Here is a 27849-nt window from a genome sequence, read left to right on the forward strand (position 1 = left end):
AGCATGTAGTAGAAGTATGCGAATTGGGATGCAGCCAGAATCAAACAAATTAGATTGAAATACAGAATTAGAACAGAAGAGTTTGAAGATTTTTGTTGAGCAACCCTTACGATACTTATTTCCCAATTTATCCAAAAGTGGTAAACATAATATACTAAAAATATAACAGAATATATACTATATACAGTATTTATACTATACTACAGTCAATAAACTACTGTCACTTTTCACTCGAAACATCAGAATAAGACATGTTTACAATTACAAGAAAATGAGCTCTTTTAAAAAGAACAAATAACAGCAATAAACATTCAACTGTACACAATTTCTATTGTATCCAGAATTACCAGACTTTAGGTTTTATATATAGTTTTATTATTACTTGTAATACAGGAAATAATAAAGCTTAAAAACACAGATTTTAAAAATGTCAACAGCAGCAAAAGCAATAGAAGACCTGCATGGATCCAGATTTGTGCTTATAATGTGCTAAAGACATTAAAGTGAGCTACAAATCACATACAAGTCAGCACACACTAGAACATTTCGGGAAAAACACTTAACTTTCTCAGTACCTTTATAATTACTGTTGGAGCCCATTCAGTTGCAAATCACCCTCTTTGTAACTTTCCGAGCACATTTTAACTTTTTGAACTAAGAACATTGAAATTAAATGAATTCAAAGTCTCTGTCTTCAATGACGAAATCAAAACTTGTTAATAAAATGTCACAAAATAGCCCAGACTGACTGTTATATGTTACCACACATAAATTACACTACTTACGCAAATCAACATAAACACACATTCGTTTGTTACCATTAAGGTGTTTCCTACATTAAATTTCATAAGTGCAAATATGGTATTTTCAGCTGTTTTCAGCATAAGTTTATGTTAATACAACATGTACCATGTAACAGGCCCAAGATAAGTCTGATTTCTTCGACACATTATGAATAAGTGTTGATATGGGATCACTGTTCCGAAATCATAACATTCAATGCGATTGTCCCAGAGGAAACCATAGTGACTAAATTAAAAACTGAAAACTATATATATATATATATATATATATATATATATACACACACACACACACATACAACAGTTCCTCGAATCTGATTGGATGAGAGACGTTCCATGAGCACTGATAGTCTGACACCATCAGCACTCCGACGCTTCACTGTGTGTTTCACTCCGCTTGTGTTCATGCCATTCTAAACTAAAGTGTAAGAGCAGTGCAGATCTGTTAATAGCTGCTGTTTATATATTTTACATTACATATGTTAACCAGCAGGTGGTGGCAAAAGATCATTTTTGTGTGTAATATGAGCCAGTTAATTGACGTGAATCTGCGTCAGCCAGTGTTTACATAAAACAGCTATAATCGCTTGTTTTATTACTACTAAAGGTAGGAAATAGCTTTAAATGGCTTTAAACGAACAACTTCAGCATTACGGCTCATCACAGCTGAGAGACACAACAGACTGATTAATTACACAATGGGTGCTGTTTAAAATGGCAGAGGACATTGCAGTTTCTATAGTGATCGACACTTGTGCACCAGCTACTGTGAAATAGGGAGAAATATCCCCGCTTGGACACTATTTTTCCACTGAGAAACCTGATCTTCAGAAAGCTGACAGCATCTCTGCTGGGGAGTGGCAATAGGTGATTGCACACGCTACATCTCTTTTTCTCTCTCTCTCTCTCTCTCTCTCTCACACACACACACACACACACACACACACACACTCACTCCCTCTCATTCATCCTTGTTTATCCAATAACTAGTTCGAAACAGCACAAGCCGTGATACTATTTCTGAAGTTACATTTTTGAATTACTAACGGAGGCTTGGACGTTCATCATTAGGTTTGAACCAGTAACAGCAGATTCTAATCTGTCACGTCAGAAAGTAGTTCCATGCACAAATGCATTTTTTATGACTACTAATTTTTTCCAAATTCGTTTAAATTTACTTGTTCATTGAACTGTTGTATATAAGCAATATCACACTCGCAGTCTTGTTATATGGCCCTAAATCAGCACTGTTGTGATTACCTGTGGCTGAATCACAGCAGTGCTGATGTAGGGCCAAATCACACTCTTGCTCATGTGATATATATATATATAGAGAGAGAGAGAGAGAGAGAGAGAATATTTGTTCTAACCGGTAACCATTTCAAAGGAGGCTGCGGAACTTTTGAACCGTAAAGGAAAAATACAGTTTTTGCTCAGAATGAACCGAAATGGAAAAACATTTTGTTTTTAGTCCCTGCTTTACATTTTAAATGTGTATTTGCTAAAACACCTGACATTTTTATCTGCTAAAAGTTAATTTGGTCGACTTTTAGGAGTACACTGGCATATAGATGCTTCAAAGCTAAAAGATATTGAGTAAAAGATCAAACAAATCTCACATTTTAATTTAATTACAATTTATCTATCGCTCTCATTCTTTCCTGCTTTCTGACTTGGCGTGTTATGCTTTTTTTTTCCTGAAAGTGAATGGCACTTTACTCTACTGCAACAGTATGTGAGCAATTAGTTCTTGTATTGTTGCTATGGACATATTATAATCAAATAAAACAAGAGGAAGACAGAATAATAATGTGTCCTTTGTATTCAATCATTTATTTTGGCAACAGTTCATCAATCACTGGATGATGTTCATTTCTATGTCAGTTTAATTAGGAAGTTGCAATGTAAAATCTCCCTTTTTTATTTTAATGAATTTGTTGTCTAGTGACATGCCTCTTAAACTCTGAATGCAAATTGAATGACTTTCCCAGGCAAAACTCTGGACGGCGGTCATTTGAGCGTTCCAATTTTATCATTGCTTTGCTCTTAGCTAACGCTACACTCTGCTGTGATGTTGCAAACTGGAATGTAATGTCGCCATAGTAACACTTTCAACATCTTTTTCAGGTACATGTGAATCTAACCAATGGTACAGTAAACAACTTGCTAGCGATTGCTAGCTTCTAAACGATTGTTTTAAAAATAGTGCTGGTTCGTACCTCAGAACCGCTCTGGCTGAACACTTATGAAAGAAAGGCAGTTGAAACGTTTAACAGGATAGTTCACCCAAAATGTAAAATTCTCAAAATGTACTCACTCTCATGTTGTTCCAAACCTGCATGACTTGTGCACAAGCTTCTCTCATAGCGCTCATGGGCACACAACATACAAGATTTTCGCCAAAAATGATTTAGTTTTTGGGGTTTATCACTAAAACATATTGCATGCCACCAGAAGACTATGACGCAAGAGTCGCATAGACCAACCCTCTATGGAGATGCAAGAGAAAGAATATCCTTTGGCTAGTAAATGTTTGTTTTTACTTGCTAGACTTTTGACGACATGTGAACGAAATGCAAATTAAACCTGAAAAAGAGAGCAAATCAAAAAGGGGCCTAATCACATATCTTTAGTATTCATATATATGACTTCACACAGTATAGTATGTGGGATTGTACATTTTATTTTATATTTCACTTTTCATCATTTTAATCACATTCACATTCTATCAATTGCATTTCAATTGCATGATACAAGCTGTTTTTACAATTTGATTATTTCATACACATTTTTCAACAAAATATTCACAAGGTTGGAACCTAATAGTGAACATAGAATTACAAATATAATAATTATTTTACAAAAATAATAATTTAAGTGCTACTATATCAAAATGACTATGCAAAAAAAAAAAAAAAACAGTTTTACCAAAACCCTGCATAGATTCTGCAAGAGACTATTTGTTAAATTCTTTAATATTTACAGTGTTTTCTGAAGTTAAAATACTTCATAATGTATGATTGTGCCTTTAAATAGTTATGTATATACACATTTATTACACTTGCTACATAACACATTTTTTTGTAATTTTTTTTATGCACTTTGCAGTTTACATTGATACTGTAGCATATGTATAACAAGCACTAAAATGGTCTCTTCGTGAGAACCGGCAGCTCTGCGAGCAAATGTTCTTGGTTGTTTTCCCCTCATCCGTGCAATGTATGAATAGAATTAATGTTTATTTTGTACTTTTTGATCACAACTGACTGTAAATAACAGAAAGGATAGACTATTAAAAGCATGAAATGAGAATGGGGTGCCTGCATCTCGTCTTTGGACACACAATACACGGCATGAAGCAAAAGAAAACTTTTACTTGCATAATGTGAACTGACTTGCTTGTACAAATATATATTGTACAAGTTTTCAAATTCAAATCTACAAGCCCTCGAAAAACTTTTTTACCTTCTAACAGACGTCCAACACAGGCGCATTACTGGTCTGTATCCATGCTGCAAAACAAAGCATGTTGTGAAAACATTCAGTGGGAAAGTTGAACCAAAATCAGATTTGACGTAGTTAAATGCAATGTAAATGTAGTTATGGCATATCATGGCTCAACTAAAGCGATGGTGACACCGCGATCCATGACACTGCAGCCAAATAAGGTACATTTCCTTCAGAGTGCACGCTCACGAGACACAACACGCAGTAAAAATGAGGCTGAATCCAGCTTCTTAATTGCCAGCTATATATTCAGTGAAAGTATCTTGGTGCTTCGCCACTACACAACTCAATTGGCGAGTTAAATCAGAGGGCCGATAGACTACTTTAAAGGTGCATTATGTAAGATTCAGGAACCCTTGTTATTAATGACACCTGTGGCCATTAAGTGAACTGCAGCCTGCTACCTTTTGCTCGTGCTCGCGCTCCTGCACACACACTCCATAAGGATGCGAGCATCGACCAAAACAATGACGTAATGTACAAAGTGACTGAACGTGATTCACCTACATCATGCTGACAGATGAGGTAGCATAATTAAAATGACACAGTTATGATTGTTTTACTACAAACTTTGAGACTGTATATTATATTTGACTCTCCAGTGCTGGAACAGGGTTAAAACACAGTGTGGATATAGGTCTGACTTTTCGAGACTGTAGTTTGAAGTAATCACTTTACTTTGCATGATACATTGACTGCATTTATACGATAGCCTATGTCAGCGTTAGCTAGCTAGTCAGCTTCATCAATAGCTGTTGGCTAAATTTGGTGGATGATGACAGCAGCTGTTTATTAAAAAGACTGTACTTTATAAATATGTTGACACAATTCAGTATTGATGTGATTCCATCACAACTGTCATTTTGATATATCGATGCGCTATTGTTTAGAATAATAGAATGTATATATTTTCTGTATAACCAAGTTACATTACTAATGAATGGGTATTTTTGCATTACCTTGAACATTGTCTAGCATTCATGTTCACTCTAGTTTTTTTTAATGTTTTTTTGGCTTACTCTGAGTTTGTGTAGGAGTCGGTGTTGTGCTGGGAGCCGGATGTTTGCTGGATTCCATCTCTAAGATAATGTTATCTAATGTTGCAGTTTGTTGTCGCTGTTGAATAGCGGAAGAGAAGCACTGAGGCAAGGCTCTCGGGAGCGTGCATAAGCATCACATCCTTTGAATATTACCAGCAAAAGCAACCTGCTCCCATCGCATGAAAATCAGTCTACAGGCTTTAATAGGCAACCCAGGAAGTCCGGGAAGGGCTCATTTTTTAAGTTGCGTTACAAGCGTTCACACATCGGCAAAAAAAGCTGAATATTACATGAAAATTGTTACATATTGCACCTTTAAAGATATTTTGGGTCATTTATTTGGCCTTAGAGTATGTCATTATCGACAACCATTGTATTAGAAAGCCAGGACTTGATACATTAAATATCTAATTTTGTGTTTCATGGAAAAAAGTAAGTTGGGTTTGGAACAACATGAGGGTAAATGAGTAAATGATAACAGAATTTTCCTTTTTTTGGTGAACTATCCTTTTAAGACTGATAGTTCACTTCTTTGATTGATACAAATACAAATCAGACATTAGCTCTGTTTCAAAACCTAATGAAATTATATACTGTATGCGCTCCCAACGCAAAGGCTGTTCCTAAAGTTAGGCAGATTATGCAGCCTACTAAGTGCATGTTTTCCATTTCCTGAAGTCATTGTTTTCTGAAGTATGAAGTACTAGGAAATATTTTCAAAATCGAAAGACTTCGTTTTTCGGTGGAGGAAAATGCAAATGCAAAATCAATGTTTCAATCGAAAATGTATTAGTGTGGACGTGGTTTACGATATTTTTTTATGGCCAGATTCTAAAGAGCATTACTTATAAGAGTTATTTTTAAGCTTAGTAAAGCAACATGCAAACATAAACATTTTGTTTTGAGTTGCTGCCTATGCAGAGTGTTCCAAATCAGTCATTTATGATGGTCCATTTCAGTTAGGATGATGCCTTAGTACTATAATGTAGAGTAACTGCCTATGTCGACAGTAGACAGCAAGGCGGCTCACTAAAGTTTGAAACAGAGCTTATGTTTGAATTCAAAGGCAGTGTTGCATGAAACATCTGAAGTTTAAATCTGACTGAAAACACAACATGGTGACACAAGGAATTCCCCGTTGGGGAAAGTATTCTATGCAAGGAATTAGCGACTATACGCTGAAAAATCTAACTTAAAGAAGGTGGCTTGGATTGCTTAAGAATCCGATCTAAGTTAAATTTACATGAACAGTGGACTCCTTCGAACATTTTCCGTACCTTTTCCTTGCATCCTTTCAAGCCTCAGACTCTGATTGGTCAGTTGTGACACTGCCGTTCTGCTCCCCTACAACCGATTGGTCCTGGGTATTTGTAACTCCGCCCACAATAAACGTTGGCCCGTCTCCCTCCCTTACAGATTCCAAATCAGAGGTCTTTCCCGTCTGCTCAGTCAGATTAGGCCCCTCCCATTTCTCTTCATCAAGGCGACTGGAAATTGACCAATAGAGATGAGCGTCCAAACGAGCAGCAGCTAATTCCATCTCTCTTGCAGAGCAGGAGGGCGTGTTCACCTTTAAAGGAAATGAATACCGATGACCTTATTATGCTCTGAATGATACTGTAGCAAAAATAAATCAATCCTGTAAAACATGATTGCATCTGTGCGTTTTCATACATTTAAGTATTTTATTCACACATGCAGTTACTACACAAAACATATTCCAAAAATGTAAATACTAAGTGTAAACTAGTTTCGATTCCATGTTAAAGGGATAGTTCACCACTCCCGAACACCACCCTGATGTCATCAACACAAGCTACAGGAAGTTTTCTCTTCCCCCTTTAAATTGAAAACCCTATTTATTTATTTGACCAATTATATATATATATTACCCCATTTATTTCCATTCAAAATTTGAATTTCAAACGGAACATACACCGATGAGCCAAAACATTATGACGACCTGCCTAATTTGCTGTTGGTCCAAAACAGCACCAAACCGCCAAAGCATGGACTCTACAAGACCCCTGAAGGTGTCCTGTGGTATCTGGCACCAAGATATTACCAGATCCTTCAAGTCCTGTATGTTGCGAAGTGGAGCCGCCATGTTGGTCCATTGAGATCTGGGGAATTTGGATGCAAGGGCAACACCTTCATTATGTTCCTCAAACCATTCCCGAACAATGTGTGCAGTGTGGCAGGGTGCATCATCCAACTGAAAGAGTCCACTGCCATCAGGGAATTCCATTACCATGTGGGAGTACCTGGTCTGAAATTACATTTAGGTAGGTGGCACGTGCCAAATTGACGTCCACATAAACCACAGACCCAGGGTTACCCAGCAGAACATTGCCCAGAGCATCACACTCCCTCCACCTGCTTGTCGTCTTCTCACAGTGCATCCTGGTGCCATCACTTCCCCAGGTAAATGGCGCACACGTACACAGCCGTCCATGTGATGTAAAATAAAACAGGACTAATTTCTCCCATAACTATCATTCAAATTTCCAATAGACCTTCTGTCGGTTCAGTCCAGACGGGATAGCCTTCGTTGCCCTTGCTGAGCCTTGGGCGCACAACACCCTGTCGCCGGTTTGTGGTTTGTCCCTCCTCGGACTGCTGTTGGTAGATACTCATCACTGCTGACCGGGAGCACCCCACAAGCCATGCAGTTTCAGAGATGTTCTGACATATTCATTTGGCCATACCAATTTGACCCTTGTCAAAGTCGCTCAGGTCTTTACTCCAGCCCATTTCTCCTGCATTCAACACGTTGACTACGAGAACCGATTGCTTGCTTACCATCTAATCTACCCAGAACTTGACATGACGCATTGTTAGGAGATGATCAATGTTATTCGCTTCACCTGTGAGTGGTCTTAGTTTTGGCTCATCAGTGTATGTATATATAAAGCAAGCACAACATCACTTCACAAATGATTTATAATGTACATGTAAATACAAACAAAACTAACTGAAAAATGGTTGAATGTACTGTACAGTAGCTACACACAGTAATGCTGCTTGGCTGGAGGGTAAAAAACTGAAATATGACTGCGCAAGTTTTACTCCAATTATGTACACTCATGACTCATCCAAAATCTACAAAAAATGCAGTGAGCAGCATGAATCAGAGTCTTTGATCGATCTAGCTCAAAGAATCCCCAGCAGTAAAGAGAGAAATCTATGATCTTGGTGAATAATAAAATAAACCTTGGGCAGAACTTTATTCATTTTATTTATTTTAATTTGAATGTAAATGTATTAATGAATAAAATCAATTGATCATAATTATGTAAAAAGTTTCAACCCAAATAATTCTCTTTTTAAATCTTTTGGCTAAACCTACAGTATATACGCTTTTTGGTTGTGGTACTAGCTAAGGCAAGCATGTCATTTATTATTGCTTGCCTATACATATGGTTAAAGGAATGTTCCAGGTTCAAGATAAATTTAGCTCAATCGACAGCATTTGTAGCATAATGTTGATTTACACAAAAATTATTTCAACTAGTCCCTATATATATATATATATATATATATATATATATATATAAAAAGGTAACACTTTACAATAGGGTTCCATTTGTTAACATTAGTTATCATTATTAGTTAACATGAACAATACTTTTACAGCATTTATTAATCTTGGTTCAATTCAACAACATCCACAACACTGTGGCATCAAGGCATTTGAGTTTTGCACAGGCAAGCACCGGTCATCTTTTCCTCCATCGTTGTCCCTCTCACACATGTTTATTAGCTGTACCGCTCAAGTCACTTTTCACCAACGACGTAATGCTAACCATAATCTTACATCTAATCTACCATAAATTCCCACTGTATGCCACATACCTCAAATGTGTGGTGAAAAGCCCCATAGTCCACGTCAAAGAATCCCTCAGCCAGTGACATCATCGGACTAAACCTGTGACCCCATAACAGCTCTTCAGCCAGGTACGAGCTCCTCGCCTGACAGGTCATACCTGCCCATCAAATACACCTGTTTGTTATTAAATACTCAACAATGCATCACTCTTGGATGTTGCATGATATATTTTGAGTGTTTTTGTGTGTGTACCTGTAGCTTCCACCATCCCCTCCAGGATGACGACAACCTCAAAGTCCTCTTTCTCCAGCTGGGATTGGGACATGTCCCAGAATGGAGAGCGGTTATCGATCTCATGAGAGATCACCAGTGGAGACACCAGGAACAAACGATCATCCCCCGTCTCAAAGCCCACGCTGATATCTGTCTGATCCAGAGGAATAAACTCACCTATAAACAAAGAAAGAGACATAATGAGAGTTTAATGAAGGTGAAACGTAAAATATAAACTAATCTTTAAGTATATATTGAATGTAATTAATTAAATATGGTATATATATAAAAGTCAACGTGAACTCAACATTTACCCCACTTACTTTAATTCATTAACTAAAATTTTTCTCACTAATGTTCCTGGTTGAATTGTGTACAACTCATCAGTTCACATTTATCCAAAGAAAAAAAGAAGTTTGTCTTCATAATCTTACATCAAAATCAAATAACTTGCTCCACCCCTGAAACTAGCCTGGCTCCATTTCTTGTACAGAATGCTCATTATTCACGATTAAATCAATTTGGAAATGTATCATATTGGATTCTGAACGCTGTTTTATGTTCATGTTATGTTTTTTAACCTCATGCCACCCCAAGAACACATGTGTGGACATTGTATTTTGGCTTTGCTATATACAGTTCATAATTTTAATTCATTTAAACTGGCTGATCTCAGTTCAGAAGACTCTGGGCTGTCCATAGAGGGTTAAACTTTCAATGTATGGAGTCAAAACAACATGGCGCTGATCACAGCGGAGTCTTTGGGAGAAACGCCCTCATAACTACATTGGGTAAAAATTGTAATCAAGTTTTTACATTGAAACCTATTTGAGTCAAAAGATTAGAGTCTCTAGTTTCATCCGATATGCCATTGTGGTGATATGGGCATTGCCGGGAGGCCAGGAGAGGAAGAGCGGTAAGGATTGACACCTGTGGGAAATCACCTCTAACAGCTGTTTTGTGTTGCAGTGAGAGCTGGAGGGGTTAAAAGGGCAGTCCAGACCGCCAGAGGGGAGTGAGAGAGAGAGACACATGCAGCAAATGTGTGTATTCATTGGTTTTGCTGAAAAGCATTAGTTTGTTTGTGTCACTGAAAAGTGTACAATAAAAAGACTGACGTGGATTGTTTATCCGGCTTCTTTACAAGAAAGCTAGAGATTAATCACAGCCATTTTTTAAATTTGAGCGATTTATCGCGAAACACCACGCTGATAAACACAATGTTCACTATTGCTTACTTTAGTACATTTTTTCCTTTGAAATCCTATATTAACTGTGCATTATGTCACTGAAAATAAATGAGTTCATCCAAAAGTTGAAAAATATTGCTTTCAGAGGCATTATGTGGAGTTAAAATAAAAATAAGGTGCATTTCGAACTGTTCTGAGACCAGTGCAGACAGACAGCACACTGGAGGTTAAGTCATTCACTAAATAGGGAGCAAGGGAGCATCCTATAGCTCTCAAAAAAGTTAAGTGCATTCACTCGTAAAATTCGACCAAAAGTTCAGTTTCAAGCTACAGATGATGTTTGGACTACTCAAAATGTTTGGCAGACATGGGACAATGATAATCAGTACATAGGTTTAGAATTTATAATGTATCGTTTTATTTTAACATGGTTGGCAGTGATTGGACGATGCTGGCCATAACTTTGAACCAGAATTAATTATGATAATTTCTGATGTAATGTCTGTAACATCTCAATAACAGGAATAACCAACATTCCTGGATACTTAATACACAATTGGATAATAAATCTTAATCTCTTTAACTTGGTATTATTAAAAATTTTACGACTTAGATCAGTTGTTCACATATGTTGCCATTAATTTGCTCTAGCAATTTTTTTTTTTGCATGTTTATTAGCTGCTACTAGTTACAAATCAAAAAGGGAAATGTAAAATGCACACAGCATCACACTTGGATCTCAGGAGGTTAAAGAAGCAGAGAAGTCTAGAAATTGTTTTACCTAACAACTAATTGAAACTGTCTGAAATAATGAATTGTGAACCAGTACACTCTAGCATTGGATCATCAGGCTGGTTTCAATTTAATGGATAACAAAATGATTCACTGATTTGTTTGAAGCCTCACTCAAAAAAAACACATTGTCATCACAAGATGTAACCACCAGGTGGCGCCACATAGTCTATTACAAAGACTAGAAGGTGCTGATATTGCAGATGAGACGGTTCCAGTATTGTATTGCCTGTGGTGCATACTGTCTTACCCTCTTGTGTCTGTTTGGATTTGATAAGTTTGGCTCGCATGTTGGCGCCCACAATGTGGGAGGATCTCAGATCCCCGACGCGGAACATTAGACAGAGCTTGTCATCCCGCAGTGAGATAACAGCGTTACGTGAGAACACCAACGTCTCTGCGCGCTTATTCGGCTGTGAGATCTTCACAAACATACATCCAACCTAGTAAGAGACAAAAAGAAACAAACAAACTAGAATGTTACATTGTGGACTTTTTCACCTGTTTTATCATCCACCAGGTGAAAATAGTAAGTCCAAAATCTTACAAGTGTAAAAGCACACAAGCCACCCAAGCAACACGATTTGAGGTATCATTCCTATCCATAGCACCGAAGTTTAATACTTAAGGTTTGGGGTTTGTTCAAATCAGTAACCCAACTCAACTAATGTACTGTAAACCCAGAGGACATGGAACTTAGTGAGTGTGTGTAATTTGAGTATTGAGTATTCTATTTGAGTATGTGACACAGACCCATGGGGGCAACATTTAAATCAGGACAGAGATATAAATGAGCTCATCATTAACACAAAAAAAACATGAAAATAGGCCACACAAAAAATGAGAGATTGATGGGGGAGTAAATTACTAAATGTGACAGAATTAGCAATGGAGAGAAAGAGACAGACACAGAGAAAGAGAGAGGGCACACATCTGTGGTCCAAATCGCATGACTCATTTGCTCCAGGTTATGGATGATATAACGCGACACTCAGCAGAGCCGTTTTGGAGGATAGATAAATGAACGAAAGCCATGCGTTATAAAAGCAATCCTTTTCCAAAACATATCATGCATGGAAGACATGCATATGTACATGTGTATGCACTAAATCTATAGTTTGGGACAAAAATTGTCTCCAAAAGTGAGCTAAATCTAACAGAACCTCCCATTGGTAAATTGGTAAATCCCATTCTCCTTGTTTTGAAAAAACGTTTCATAGATAAAGCAGCAATTTTTTGAAAACAATAAAAAGGCATAAAATATTTATTTTAGCTGTAGGGTTGGGGTTAGGGTTTGGTAAGTAAAAACTTTAGAAGAATGACAGCAAAACACGTGTGTGTGTGTGTGTGTGTGTGTGTGTGTGTGTGTGTGTGAGCGTGTATTTATCACTTTGTGGGGACCAAATGTCCCCATAAGGATAGTAAAACCCGAAATTTTTGACCTTGTGGGGACATTTTGTCGGTCCCCATGAGGAAAACAGCTTATAAATCATACTAAATTATGTTTTTTGAAAATGTAAAAATGCAGAAAGTTTTCTGTGAGGGTTAGGTTAAGGTTTAGGGGTAGGGTTAGGTTTAGGGGATAGAATATAAAGTTTGTACAGTATAAAAACCATTATGTCTATGGAAAGTCCCCATAAAACATGGAAACACTATATGTGTGTGTGTGTGTGTGTGTGTGTGTGTGTGTGTGTGCGTGTGTGTGTGCACTAACCATGAAAGCATTGACCATAGATCCCAGTATAGCCTGCAACAGAAGTAACATGGTTCCCACTGGACACTGGTCAGTAATGACACGGTGACCATAGCCAATGGTAGTCTCCGTTTCGATGGAGAAAAGGAACGCAGAGACAAATCCATTAACATTATTCACACATGGAGTCCACGTCTTATCTTCTAAATGATCCAGATCGCCCCTGCAATGAAAGAATTACAGAACAAGAGATAGATAGAGAGAGAGAGAGAGAGAGAGAGAGAGAGAGAGAAAGACAGACTTAGAGAACATGCAACAGAGACAAACTTTTGTTTCATTTGCAGATGTGTCCTTGTCTTTTTATAAACATGTCCTATAGTATATTGGCTCTGCCATCTTACTGCACTAAAAACGTTTGTTCTCTAGTGTCCACCCACACAGATCAACTGTGGTTTCAATTTAGTGAGGACAAAATCTTTAGTGTTTCAAAAACACTGCATGTAGACCTATGAATTTCTGTAGATGGGCGAGTGGAAATTTCTAGGGATGCACCGATATACATATGGTTAGTGCCCATAACAGATAATAATTTGAATTTTTTGGCTCATGAGCAATTATAATGGCCAATATCAAACAATTTTATTGTTTTGTGTGTTGTTTTAGAAAAACAGTTTCTACTATAAAACATAATGTAATTTTAAGAACTCAAAACTTAATTACCAATGCAATAAAGGCATTTATTGAAACCAAGCTGCAAAAATTTCTCTTTCTAGGGGTACATTCATTCATGACCGCCTTTACAGCGAAAAAAACACCTTTGGCTCTGGCGCTCAGTTTGTACTCCATTTGAGAGAAGGACAAGCAAAGCCTTTCTATGGCGTAACTATTCCTGAACACCAAAGGGGATCCATCTGGTCTACTTTAAATAATTTTTGTTTATATTCATGCTCTAGACAGACATATTTGACCACTTGATATGTATCTCGGGCTGCTTTAAAAAGACGCTGTGTCAAGTAACAACTCTGAAGAGGAGAAACCATTATCTTTCATTCATCTGCTCTGCCTTTGGTTGTTTTGAGCACAAACATGTTCTTTCGCCCATCTGTGCCATTTTTAATTGTTGGTGTATGTAAACATGCGCTAGATGAATGTCTTTGATGGTTTTGATATGTTTCCAGCGATGTGATGCGGTATGTGTGTGTGTGTCTAGTTCACACCGTGTATTGGACTATGTGTGTGCGTCATGTGGATGTATCTTCATTGTATTTCAGTGTGGATTTAATGTTTTTTTGGATCATATCAGCGTGGATTGCTTGTGAACCAGTCACAATACGATTCAAGCTTTGCAAAGCAACAATTATTGAAGGATGGGACAGTTAAAAACACTTGGACCCGATGCAAAACAGTAAGTAAACAGTTTCATTCATGAATATTTCAAATGCCATGGTTGTTTGATAGTTTATGGTGCTGAGTGTTTACTGTTGTACTGTTGTGATTAACAGTTTAGTATATTAGTATGCAATGTGTTGGATGTGTGTTATGTGTAAACCCTGGAATGCAGTTTTATAATATGCCGATTAATTTGAAATAGGGCTGATTTCGAGGGGCTGCACAATGTTAGCCAATCAGAGCAGTGGCTGGTTATATTGACATTTTAGGGAGGCGCTTAAGCCAAAACCAAGTTTTCAGTCAGAGGGCCAGAGAGGAAAATGATCATATCACTAAATTATGACTGTTTTGGTGCAAAAAGTGTAAGATAATAAAGGGTAAGATAATATAACTATAAAAAAGAGCATTTCATGACCCCTTTATTTGTGAGTGATATATTATACGTCAAGTGAAATCAGGACTCAAAACAGTATACTGTACAGCCAATAACCGATATGACAAATATCAAAAACTCTATACTGCTTAATGTGTTATTTTAAAAACAGTTTTCTACAATAAAGCTTCTAACTAGAACTTTACATGATTCAAATGAAATTTAGGCATCAAAACAGTATAATGTACAGCCGATAGGGATGGAAGATATGGTTATCTCACGAATCGGATCGATATACATATGAGGTTCACGATTCGATATAATCTCGATTCAATATAATAACACTTAAATGACAAAATATTTTTTTTTGTAAATGTTTGAGAAAAATGGGGATTTCTGAGAGAGAGAGAGAGAGAGAGAGAGAGAGAGTGAGAGAGAGATATGCACACAGTAGAGTTTTGTGTGTGCGCTTTTGTTATGTTACAGTGTTTTATGTTGAATTAAAGTCTTTTTGATTGTTATCCGGTTCCTTGTCTGCCACAGTGTACAATTTACAAGTAATAACATTGAGCTTAAATTCATTTGTATAAGAAACTATGTCACTTTAAGTATTCAACAGTGAACATCAACGAGAATCTCTCTTTAGCGCATCCATGCTGCATGAGATTAAAACGAATATTTCTATTCAATGACAGTGGAGTGCGCCTCATCTTTGATGGACACACATTACACGGAGGAAACGATACGTTTTCATCTCAAGCACTTTTCATCAAAACAAGGTGACTTTCCTGGTATTCCAGCACTTAAAGTTCTAAAAGCTAAATTCAAGCACTTTAGGACCTTGTGTGAAACCTGTAAAGCGTGTAGAAAATAGCACAGTAGGGGTCAAAAGAGATTATGATGTTTGACGGGTCATTTCATTTATGATCACCTGGACAGAAAACATTCTTGCAAATTTTGAAATATTGAGTTATGCCACAATATGGTTCATAAATTTGTTGGTTTGCGATATATCGAAATTCAATATATCGTCCTATCCCTTACAGGACAATTACTGATATGAAGGCCAAAGTTAAAAGTCCATACTGTTTAGTAAGTGTGTTATTTCCAAAACAGAGTCTAAAATTAAGCTAACTAGAACTCTACATGATTCAAATTAAATCAGGCCAATATTACAAGTCTGTACTCTTAATATATTATTTTAAGAACAGTGTCCACAATTAAGCTTCAAATTAGAAATTTTCTTGCTTAAAATTAAATACAAATTTCAAAAAGCACTAATATTGACCAATACCAATATGGTCACCGATATTTCATGTATACTGCATTTTTCACATTTGTAGTGAAAAATTATACAAAGTTTGTATTATGTATTTTTTAGGCTTTGAAAGTTTAGTGTAGGCTTATTCTGCTATAGTTTGTCCCCAGAAGTTAACTAAATCACAGCTAAACAAGTGAGCCATCTCCCATGAGGGACACCTGGGGAAGTGTTTGTTTGGAAAAATTAAATATACTAGAATTATTTTATTCTTAAAATGCAGGGGTAGGTTAGGGTTTGGCGAGGGTTAGTCTGAAGACATTATAATTAGTGTTATATAAAAGCAATAGTAGTCTATGGAGTCTATGAAAGACAAACAGTATGTCCTCATTTAGATTGCTAAGTAAACATAAGTGTGTGCATTATTCGTACCTGCAGTATGCAATGAGGTACCATATTGCTCCAAAAAACAGCCAGGTCACTGCATATGCCATGACAAAGACGAAGAGAGAGCAGCGCCAGTTCAGATCCACCAGGGTGGTAAAAATATCCGTCAGGTAACGATATGTCTTACGCATGTTACCATGCTGCACGTTACAACGTCCGTTTTTCTCCACATAACGCTGCCTCTTACGCTTGCTGCGTGCTGGAGAGAGACATTGAGAACATTTAGAGCAGTAGGACTAAAAATGGCCACAAAAAGAGGGGACACTTTTTAAATTTCATACATACAGATACAAAAAATATTTAAAATTAATAGTCTAAATGAACAAGTGGCAGAACATTTGTTCCAGTCTGAAAAGGCTTTAGATAAAGATTGTGAATGTGATGAGGACACTGTCTTTGACAACTACCAACTGCACTTTGACAGCAAGATCTAGAATGATGGATTCTTACCCCATCCAAACCTGCCCCTCTCTTGCCCCGTCCCCTGAACTTTCTTCCGGGGTTGATTGGCTTGTGCCTCCCTTGCAGCCAATTTGTCTTGGAAAGACATGTTGTTATTGGTTGTCGACTTTGGAGGCGGAGCCGTCTCTGTGGTTACCATGTTCCCCAGCTCCTCGGATGTGTTCTGTGCTGTTGGAGGCGGAGCATCTTTTTGAGCCTCCTCCACTTGCTCCTCCCCTTTCTCTGGGACCGGGACAGACAGGGATTCGGGACATGTGGAGAAGCCAGTGTTGTCCAGTGCCATCTGTGTGTATATTTGTCTGTGTGTGTGTGTGTGTGTGTGTGGGGGGGTTAGGAAGGTGTTATAAGTGTATCTGTATGTGTGTGTGTGAGTGAGTGTTTAAATTGTCTCACAATGCTGTATTCTCAGTTGCAGAGATTCATCTGTTCATTTGTAAGATTTCTGCAAGAAAAGAGACACAGGAGACTATCTATAACACTGAAAAAACCAAGAACAACTAATGAATTACTTTTCAAAAGGACTAAAAAGTTTTATAACATACTTTCATATCATTTTCAAAGATTTCTAAGTAATTTACTGTAGAACCCTACAGAGCTTTGTGCTGCCTCCACCAAGCAGGAAACAAATTTATTCCACTGCAGATTTTTGCTTAGCATTCATTTGACATTGGCTTAACCTGAGCTTTTCGTCTTTATGCATTAAGCATCCAATTAACTGCCTGAAATGTACTTAAGTAGATTATTCTGATGACATTCAATGCTACGTAAAAATAAATAATAATATGAAAATCCATCGATTGTCATTGAAAAACATTGAAAGGTCTGTTTAATACACACCTAAGTATCCATTCTTTTATCAGAGGGACTCTTACCAAAATGGAAAACCAAACAAAAGTAGACTATTATGTACACTGGTGCCCAAAAGTTTGGAATAATGTACAGAATTTGCTCTTATGGAAAGAAATTGGTACCTGTATTCACCAAAGTGGCATTTAACTGATCACAATGTATAGTCAGGACATTAATAACATGAAAAATTACTATTACAATAAAAAATAAAACTACTTCAAAGCGTTCTCATCAAAAATCCTCCATGTGCAGCAATGACAGCTTTGCAGATCCTTGGCATTCTAGCTGTCAGTTTGTCCAGATACTCAGGTGACATTTCACCCCACACTTCCTGTAGCACTTGCCATATATGTGGCTGTCTTGTCGGGTACTTCTCACGCACCTTACAGTCTAACTGATCCCACAAAAGCTCAATGGGGTTAAGATCCATAACACTCTTTTCCAATGATCTGTTGTCCAATGTCTGTGTTTCTTTGCCCACTATAACTTTTTCTTTTTCTTTTTCTGTTTTAAAAGTGGCTTTTTATTTGCAATTCTTCCCATAAGGCTGCACCCCTGAGTCTTCTCTTTACTGTTGTACATGAAACTGGTGTTGAGCGGGTAGAATTCAAATATATTTAGAATCAGCTTTATTGCCATTTATGCTTAGACATACAAGGAATTTGTCTTGGTAACAGGAGCTTCCAGTGCACAACAATACAACAGCAACAAAACATAGATAAAATATAGACATATTCAAATAATTTGAAATATAATTAAAAAAAAATTTGAATAGAAAATAAAGTATATATAGAAAACACAATAAGACAATATACTGTGTATATATATATATATATATACACATTTACACATACACACACACACACACACACACACACACACACACACACACACACACACACACACACACACACACTTAATATTCATAAGAGGGCACATTGTTATATAATACAATGTGTTCTTGTAAGGGCACATATAATATATATGTCATTCTAAAATTACCATTAAAAAGACAAAACTTGAGGTGATTTTATTTCTATCCCTTTCTTGTCCATCATTCAAAGATTTAATATGACAATAAAATAAAATAATAAATATTGTCTGTAGGGATGAAGCAGTCACTATTTGGCTTTGAAAGGCAGTGTTTTATGTTACTGTTGAGCAACAAACACATTTGACCTGTAATATTTTAATTAATATTGTCATTCATTTCAGAAGGCAAAGGCTTTGAAGAACATAACAATGAGTGAAAAATACCTTAAAGTATCGTTATGAAAGTAATACTTACTAAAGTTCAGCACTATTTTACATTGAGTGGAAAGTTTTCATTCATGTTATACATTTTAAAAACTATCGGTCTATTTCCCCACCAGTTATCGGTATCGACAAAACCCACTATCGGTCAACCTCTAGTTTAGAATAAGTTAAAGGTGCTGTAAGCGTTTTAAGCCATTCTACTTACACGGGACTGAGCCGTTGGATTTGTCATGCCCGCTCTTTTCAAAACCCTTCACTTCAAAGATAACCAATGGGCTTTATTGAGAGCAGAAACTGTTGTTAAAAACAACAGCTGCAAAATAGCGCCCTCAACTGAATACTGTTGTGAACAATATGACATAAAATGCATATAACCTCAATAATTCACTGCAACCATAACACAGATGAAAAGTGTCAGTGAGACCGCTGACTCATTTATGTTTGCTGTTTACAGATTCTACAGCTGTCACAGAGGCCGATGAGATATCTCAGGACTTATTTAATCAATATCTTTCAGGGAGTAGGAAAATTTTTTGCATACATTTTCATGAAACGAAAATCGCTTACAGCACCTTTAAGCTATTTCAACAGCATCTGTATTCCAAAGACATTACTTTCGACTTGTCCAACAAACAAACAAAAAATGTTTATGGTAAAGCATTTGCAATGAATGTCTATTGGGCAAGGCATTTCTTTTAGTTCAAAGCAGCAATATGAAGCTTGCATTTTTGTTGTATTTATATGCATTCTTAATTAGTAATGAATTAATGAATTCTTCCTGTAAAATAGGCTTGTTATTTGAGCAGTGAATTTGTTTAAATTGTCCTTTTAGTCCTGGGATTACTTTTCTAAGTGGATGAACATCTGGCTACATGTTACCAATGTGTTTCCTCTAGGTGGATTTTTCTGTGAAAACAGTCTTTCTTGTCACCGAGGTCCGGACGTCTTTAAATTCTTTCTATTCATAAATACAGTTTACAGCTATATGGAAAACCAGCAGTTGAAAATTCTCCTTTGTCTACATGTATAGTTCAGTTTAGACAGTTGGCTAGATTGTTCAGTGTCCGCTGTCTTTGAGAGGGTTGTGAGCACGTGCGCAGCCTCTCCCTCCTAATACTTTTCATCGACGGCACTTAAACTGAGAGTAATCAGACCGATCTCTATTCACCCATTTATGTCAAAAATACTAGAAACAGTAGTGTCCTCCCAACTACAATGATTTTTATAGTAAAATTGTATATAAGAAGAAGAGACTGCATTTATCAAGAGTCACAAAATGACTTGCTCTTCTCTTAGTGCTGCATTGTACACCATAGATCACAAAATTCTCTTGGCTAGAGTTGAGAATTATGTTGGCATTTATGGACAGGCATTAGATTGGTTTAGGTTCTATTTATCCAGCTGCTACCACACTTTGTGTAAATGAGGAATTGTCAGTAACTAAAGTTAAGTATGGAGTGCCACAGGGGTCAGCTTTCGGGCCTCTGCTTTTGTCAGAGTGTATCAATGATATCAAAGATTGGATGGCTTCAAATTTTCTTCTACTCAATTTGCAACAAAACCTCTAAAAATACGCCACTAAAATATATTTTGACTCTTAATGGATGTACTGTTACATCGCCTTCTGAATTTCAATCAGATCAATCAAATCAAATTTTTATATAACTTCTGAATGATATGCACTGATCAAAAGTAACATACATTTTGATTATGTGTTGGTGTAAGGCCAATGCCAAGATGTCTGATAGCCCAACACACATCAATTCATGGAATAACAAAGAACTTTCGACTTCAGACAAAATCTGTACTCACTCAAAAAAGATAAAATCTTCACCTGGATAAATTGCAAATTGCCTTTGCATTGTTTTACAAAGCTGAAATCTTCACTTAAATATAACCACAGTGTTATAATTAACTATTAAATAATTAGAGTTATTCATTTGGTACACAATGTTTTCTGTCTGGATATTTAAAGAGCATCTATTATGGTTTTTAAACGTGCCTAGTTTAGTTTTAAAGGTCTCATACAAAAGATTTACATGCATTCAAGGTCAATAAACACTTTAGTTTGCTCATAATTTAAATTGCAGCGTTACCTTTTTTTCCCCTGTGTCAAAAAACGAATCGTTCAATGATCCATTCTACAGGATTAATTCTAACCTCCTTTCAGAGTCTAGTCTGCTTTGATTGGTCAGATGTCCCAGTCTGTTGTGATTGGTCTACCACTTAAGTGTGCAAAATAGTGCAGTCCACTTGGTGATTTTGTGTTCATGAGATCTATATAATTAATCGGTCGGCATACGACTCCGAGCAACAATTGGGACCCCAATGAAAGGATAATGAAAGTTAGGATGATTCAGAGTAATCAATAAAATGTATTGATTTCTGATCATTCTTTTAATTGAATCTTTTTAAGCTTAAATCTAAATTAGAGGTTCAACGTAAAATTGGAGTCAGATAAAATTAATAACGGAGTGCAAAATAATAATAAGTGCTTCAGCGCTCAGAAAAGACAGAACAATGCAGAAACCTTCAGCCATTTTATTGGAATCCGACATCAGACCAATAGTTTGGCCCCTTTTACATTGCCTTTACCTTGTTTTTAACCTAGAACATTCCCTTTAAATAAGCAACCCAATAAACAAACTGAAAATCCTTCAAAAGCAAATACATCCTATATCATTATCAGAGCAGAAAAACACATTGTGTTATGTGATCGCCCCTTCTTGCGTCCATTTCACATCAGTTCAACATCCTGCTTCAATTTCACATATCAATTGATTCTTCAATAAACCAAAACAGGGGCATATTTCACAGCAGCATCAATATCCACAGTTACAAACATCTGTCTGACTGTGGCTGATTTGTATTGCAGTGTTTACACAGTTAATGTAAGGGTGTGAAGTCCACTAAGGCGCTATATTAAGCTCTGATAGTCTGGCAATAGTAATCGCGCCTACTCAAAGATTGATCGTGATCTTTCTTCTCATTCTGGGCCACATTTAGACTCATAAATCTTTCATGGATTGAGTGGATATTCCTATGTGAGGATATTCCTACTAAAAAGACCAGCTTAACCAGCGTGCAATTTCCATTCTGGTCTGGTTTCTGCTGCCTAGTGCTGGTTTGTGGCGGACCAGCATAGCCATGCTTTTCACCAGTAACGCCTACCTGGTGAAGCTGGTTGAGCAGAATGGTCTTTCTGATGAATCTGGGGAAGCTTGTTTAAAATCCTGAAGGGGACACCAGCACATCATAATCCCATGCTGGGGGATCAGCACCCAAAACACAACAAAAGCTGGTGACTAGCAATGCTGGTCTTTTCAGCAGGGATGTGCTCATGTGCTGTTACAGCGCTGGAATAGAGTGGATTTTGCCGACTACCATGTTTCAGATACCATGTGTCACACAAACACAAACACAAAGAAATCAATCCTATTAGAATAAAGCTGAATAAAATCATTTAATACAGCTGAAAATGTGTGTTATGTGTGTATATGGAAGGAGAGGGCAGGTTTTGCCTACAGTGTGGGTACCAAATGACCCCACAAGGATAGTGGGCTGACATCAGCCACATACAAGTCCACATGAAGAAAGAAACATACTACATAATGTTTTAATTAAAATTTAAGAAAGCATATATGTTTCTGTGAGGATTGGGTTTATGAGTTCTGAATAAAAACAATAGAAGTCAATGGAAAGTTCTCACCATGACCCACCAAACAAACATATCTCTGTAAACAAAAATAAATGAATTACCTGTTGTCACGTTCCTGCCTTGCTAAGCCTACATAGCAAATAATGCGTACAGTTGATAAACAAATACATAACTAAAATGGAGAAAGAGAGAATTTCTGTGTATTTGTGTTTTTTCTGTGATTCTGTGTTTGTGTGTGTGGGTTGTTCACAGTCCTGATGGAAAGTGGGTTTGTCATGTTTTCTTATTTTAGTCTAATTTTAGTGTCGTTTACAGACACTAAGTTGAAATTACACGCATACATTTTCCACAGGAACATCTTTTGCACACACAACCAGTGCCTGTATGTATCTGGGAGACCACATTATCACTGTCTGGTGTCTATATGACTATTACAGTCTCACTGGAATATAAATGGCAGCAAAAACATCTTGTTTACTTTGCACAACTTTGAGAATCAGGAATGAGATCCTGCATCAGAAGCTAATGCTATGGTAGAACCCATCAAGGGGCGGGACTTTGAAACCTTATACTAGGGATGTCCCGATACCACTTTTTCCACTTCCGATCCGATTCCGATAACGATAACGGAAATCTCAGTATTGGCCGATACCGATCCCGATCCGATACCAGTGTTGTTTTATTGCATAATCAGTTTATAATATCTTTACATTATTGTGTGGAATTAATTGGGAGTACTCTTTAATATGTAAAGAAACACAAACCTTTAACTACACATTATTTCAATATAAATGTATAGCTTATTAAGAAACACTTTATTATTAACTAGCCTACTGGATACTGGCACTCCCTGAGTTCTGATTACACGCACCTGCATATCATTAGTGGCTAATCAATGACTGTATAAATAACCCGCTTTCTCGCACGCACGCTCACGCACACACACACACACTCTCTCTCTCTTTCGCTCGCTCTCTCTCTCTCTCTCTCTCTCTCTCTCTCACTTTCACACTCTGTGCCTGTTCTCATCGATAGTAGAAAGTTCTGGAGTCTCAGAAATACTATGTCAAACATGTGTCTTCATTATTGCCTGCAAGTATCATAAAATTGTTGTAAGTTATCTCTTTCATCGTGTCTATACACTGTCTGGATATTACTTACCTGCTGTTTACCACTCTGCTTAACTGAATTTACTCACAATGTTTACATCACTGTTTCAATCCTCTGCTCAATAAACCCTGCAGAGTTCATATCTCTGCTGTGAGTCTCTCCATGACAGCTTTAACTTTTAAACCCTCACCCTTTTTATTCACAGTTTAATTCGCTTCTTATTTATATTCTGGTTAAATGCACCTCCAGTGCCGTTCTAAGTCCATATTATAAGTGAACCGAACTGCTGAGCATCTACATCTGAGATGTTCGTTTGTAGCGCTCAAATATTGTGCACGTGTGAAGGCTATAAATAGCCGCGCGTGTGTGTAAACCGAAGCACCATTCACTAACGGGCTGAAGCTGCGTGTGCATTTATATGTTTACTTATTAAACACAGCCTATTGCAATTCACAGAGCTATCGCGTGTCTTCAAGTGGCTTTGAATAAAATGCACGAGTCATATGAACCGCTTTAATGGTGTTTTAACAGTTCTTTTATGTCATTTTTTAAGCTTGACAGTAACAAACATGACTAACACAGAGTATCGGATTTGGGTCGGGCTCGTCAGACCGATACCCGATCCGTCTAAAAACGTCAATATCAAAGCCGATACCGATCTAGGTATCGGATCGGGACATCCCTACCTTATACCATGACGCCAACTTGACTGGCTGGTGAAAGAGAGTGCACCGCCTATGCTGACGTCATTGTGAGCATATAAGCGGAAGCCCAGCTTCACACCGCCAGGATTTTCAGACTGTAGGGAAAGAGAGCAGATCTATGCAGCATTTCGTTCCCTCCTTTCTGGGAACCAAGGTTACGCAAAGTAACCGATACATTCCCTTTAAAGTAGGTAACTTCGACATGCGTCAGAAGCTAATGTTACGGAAGCTGTATGCCAAAAACACTGTAGCGCTGATGTGAAATTTCCTACTGGCCATATAGGGTAGTCAAAAGCCTTGTTTTAGCCTCACCTTTATATTAAGAAATTGGAAGGGAGATGGAAACAATAAACCAATGGCTCGATGCCAAGACAGAGACACTAGCCATTCTGGGTATTGGAGCAATATCTCCAATACCCAGAATGTATTGGAAATATATCTCAACACATATTCCCTGTTAGTAAGAAAGAGGGATCGCCTGGCCAAGGGCTTTGGCACAATTATCCTAGCCGACAGGGTAGTGAAACACTGGCTTTGGCACAATGACACTAGCCAACGAGGTAGTGAAACATTGTACACATGCTCTCATTTACCACAGTGTGAAAAAAGAGACCATAGTGTAACACCAGTACCAACCGATTGAACAGTGATCAACCTTCTTCCTCTGTAAAGATCTGGGAAGAGAGGGAAGATACATGTAGGGGTGGCACTGGCCAAATTGATGCCCTATATAGAGCTCTGCAATCCATAGGAAGGGGGTTGTGAGCAGTGCGAATGCAAGGCGATCGTCTGTGTTCCGAGACTGCTACTGAGTCCTTGAATAACTTTTAATGTATGATGAAGGGAAGCCGGTGGTGCCCCCCAAGGGTAAGATGCTGTCCCCCTAGGGAGTTGGTGTCCTGCACAGACTGCCTAAGATGCATATAGGGAGTGGCAGTACTGCATGCAGGTTATAAAACCTGGCAACGGTGTTAGGTAAGCCCAACCTACAGCCAGACATATGTCTTCTAGAGACTTGTCCTTTGCCCAATGACAGGAGGAGGCCATACTCCTTGTAGAATGGTCTTTTCTGCCAATGGGACATTGTATGCCTTGGGAGTCATATGCGAGCACAATAGTAACCCAGTGGGATATTCCTTGCTCAGACATTGTAATGACCTGTGTCACGCAACAAACTCATTCCCGGCTCGCAACATCTGGAAAACCAAGGGGCTGTTTAGGTGACACCTAAAACCTCTTTGTTGTTACATGGTAGTCTTCTGGCATGGCGGCAACAACAGTAAAAACAGGGCTGGCCGTCCAGCGTTACTGTGGCAATATCACACATCTTGTTCCCAGCTCACAACGGCATGGAAAGTGAGAAGTAGATTTCTGACACTTTTAGCTCCACTAAAGTCACTCCACTGACATCAGGCCGCCAATATATACCTGCCAATTTCATGGTCAGAGATCTTGGTTACCAGAGTGACAATTCGTGCCATGGCACTTTTAATAAGCACCGCAAAGGTGACTGCACTAGAGACTTGAACTCTAAATGAATAGAAAGAACATAAAGTCGAACGTGCAATTCTGGAAGGGGCAGCACAAAAGCTCGAAGGCATGGCGGCACGGTGAACACCTTCCGCCTTTTTCAATGGCAGGGCTCTCTCCGGCTTAAACCTTCTCGAGCTTCACAGGAGAGTGGACCGAATGTGTTAGTGGGTAAAACCGAGTCTAATTTTATTCTTATGAAACTCAACACCTACATGCTCTTTATCCAGTTGACCTTGTTCTTAAGCTTAAGTGAAAACCTCTAACAACTCAAGTCTCAAGAGGCTTTTATTGTCCAGATTTCCACCCTCAGGGGGAAAAAAGGTAGGTGCCTCACCTGAGCGCATACATTTTTCACTAACGAGAGCATCCATTTCATCTCCACCGAATGTGATTGTATCATGCACGCAGATTGTGAGGCACCGACCATCACGTTCAGGCTCAGCCCAAACTATATAAAGCTCTTGTACTGAACAGGGAAACAGCTTAACAGAGAGAAAAATCTCTCCGCTCTATATCCTCTCCTCTTGGGTCTTACTCATTTGGCCCCCGAGAAGCATGAGAGAGGTCTATGCTGCCCTGAAAAAGGACATTTCTGATGATGCAAAGCTGGGCTTCCACTTATATGCTCACAATGAAGACAGCTAAGGCGGACCATTAAGCTTTACCAGCCAATCAAACTGGCGTGATGGTAAAGGGTTTCAAAGTCCCACCCAGTCAGGTTCTCCCACTGTCAGCTTCTGACGCAGCATCAAAGTTACCTTCTTGAAAGGGAACACAATGTTATTTTTAATGTTTTTTTTAAAGACCACAAACATGCTACTACTTTTATGCACAACAATTACTAGTACATTTTTATTCAATCATTTTGAGGTACATGCAACAATAATACAAATAAAATAAAAAATAGGCCGCAGAAAAACTAAAACAATGAAATATTTGAAATTATACATTTAAAATACTTTCATCCATATTTTTAGTTACATTTATTTTTATCATTAGATTATTATCTAATGTAAATTATGTAATGAATGTTATTTTTATTATTTAATCATATTTTATTGTTGTTGTTTGTTATTATTATATTATTAAACATGACATTTTCCAGCTCCCATCCATACTTAAAATATTTGCGAGCATAAACAGGCAGATAAAGCAAAAACCACAATTTTGGGCCGCAAATAAGCATTTCACTCATGCATATTTACTTATGTCTTATTTTAAAACATACCGCTTCGGTCAACACATACACATTAACCATGAAAGAGAAGTGTACAACTAACCCTTACCTGCCAGTGACGCGTTAACTTCAGTATTATCTCGAACAGCGTTATAAACACTTAAGATTTTGACAGAACTCCGGTTTTATTAGTCCAAATTGGTTCATTTTGGGCTCTTCGATCAGATCCATACCGGTGACGACGATGATGTTGATCTACAGCGGGTGGAAAGAGCGACGCAGCATCACTTGAGCATCATTTCACCTCCAAACAAAAGAGCTAGCCAGCCAATCCACGCAGAGCACAGACAGGGAAAGAACTTTTATAATATTAATCGAAACGCAATCTCGGGATGCATATGGTGGCAACTGAATCCTCTTTCGACTGCGGAGAGAGTCCTGGTTAAAATGGAGGCGATTGGACTGTCAGGAGGGATGAGAGATTGGAAAGCAAAGCGGGTTCGGC

At 37.8% G+C, this 27849-nt stretch overlaps 1 protein-coding gene across 2 annotated transcripts; it reads right to left on the reverse strand.

Moving 5' to 3' along the window:
• LOC127649542 (G protein-activated inward rectifier potassium channel 3-like) lies at positions 1-27848 on the reverse strand. Of its 2 annotated transcripts, XR_007971301.1 has the most exons (10): positions 27454-27848; positions 17045-17498; positions 16580-16793; positions 13149-13350; positions 11685-11877; positions 9432-9629; positions 9206-9336; positions 6628-6920; positions 4269-4315; positions 1-4069 (listed from the first exon to the last, which is right to left on the reverse strand). XR_007971301.1 is itself a non-coding variant. In XM_052134700.1 (9 exons), the coding sequence occupies exons 2-8, from the start codon at positions 17337-17339 to the stop codon at positions 6645-6647; spliced, it is 1509 nt and encodes a 502-aa protein (XP_051990660.1). In that variant the 5' UTR covers positions 17340-17498; positions 27454-27848; the 3' UTR covers positions 1-4315; positions 6628-6644. The 2 variants fall into 2 exon arrangements, 1 of the variants encoding a protein (XP_051990660.1); XM_052134700.1 differs by having other exon boundaries at positions 1-4315.
• Between the last annotated feature and the right edge of the window lies 1 nt (position 27849).

This window comes from Xyrauchen texanus, chromosome 9 (genome assembly GCF_025860055.1).
Source record: "Xyrauchen texanus isolate HMW12.3.18 chromosome 9, RBS_HiC_50CHRs, whole genome shotgun sequence".
Lineage (NCBI taxonomy): Eukaryota > Metazoa > Chordata > Actinopteri > Cypriniformes > Catostomidae > Xyrauchen > Xyrauchen texanus.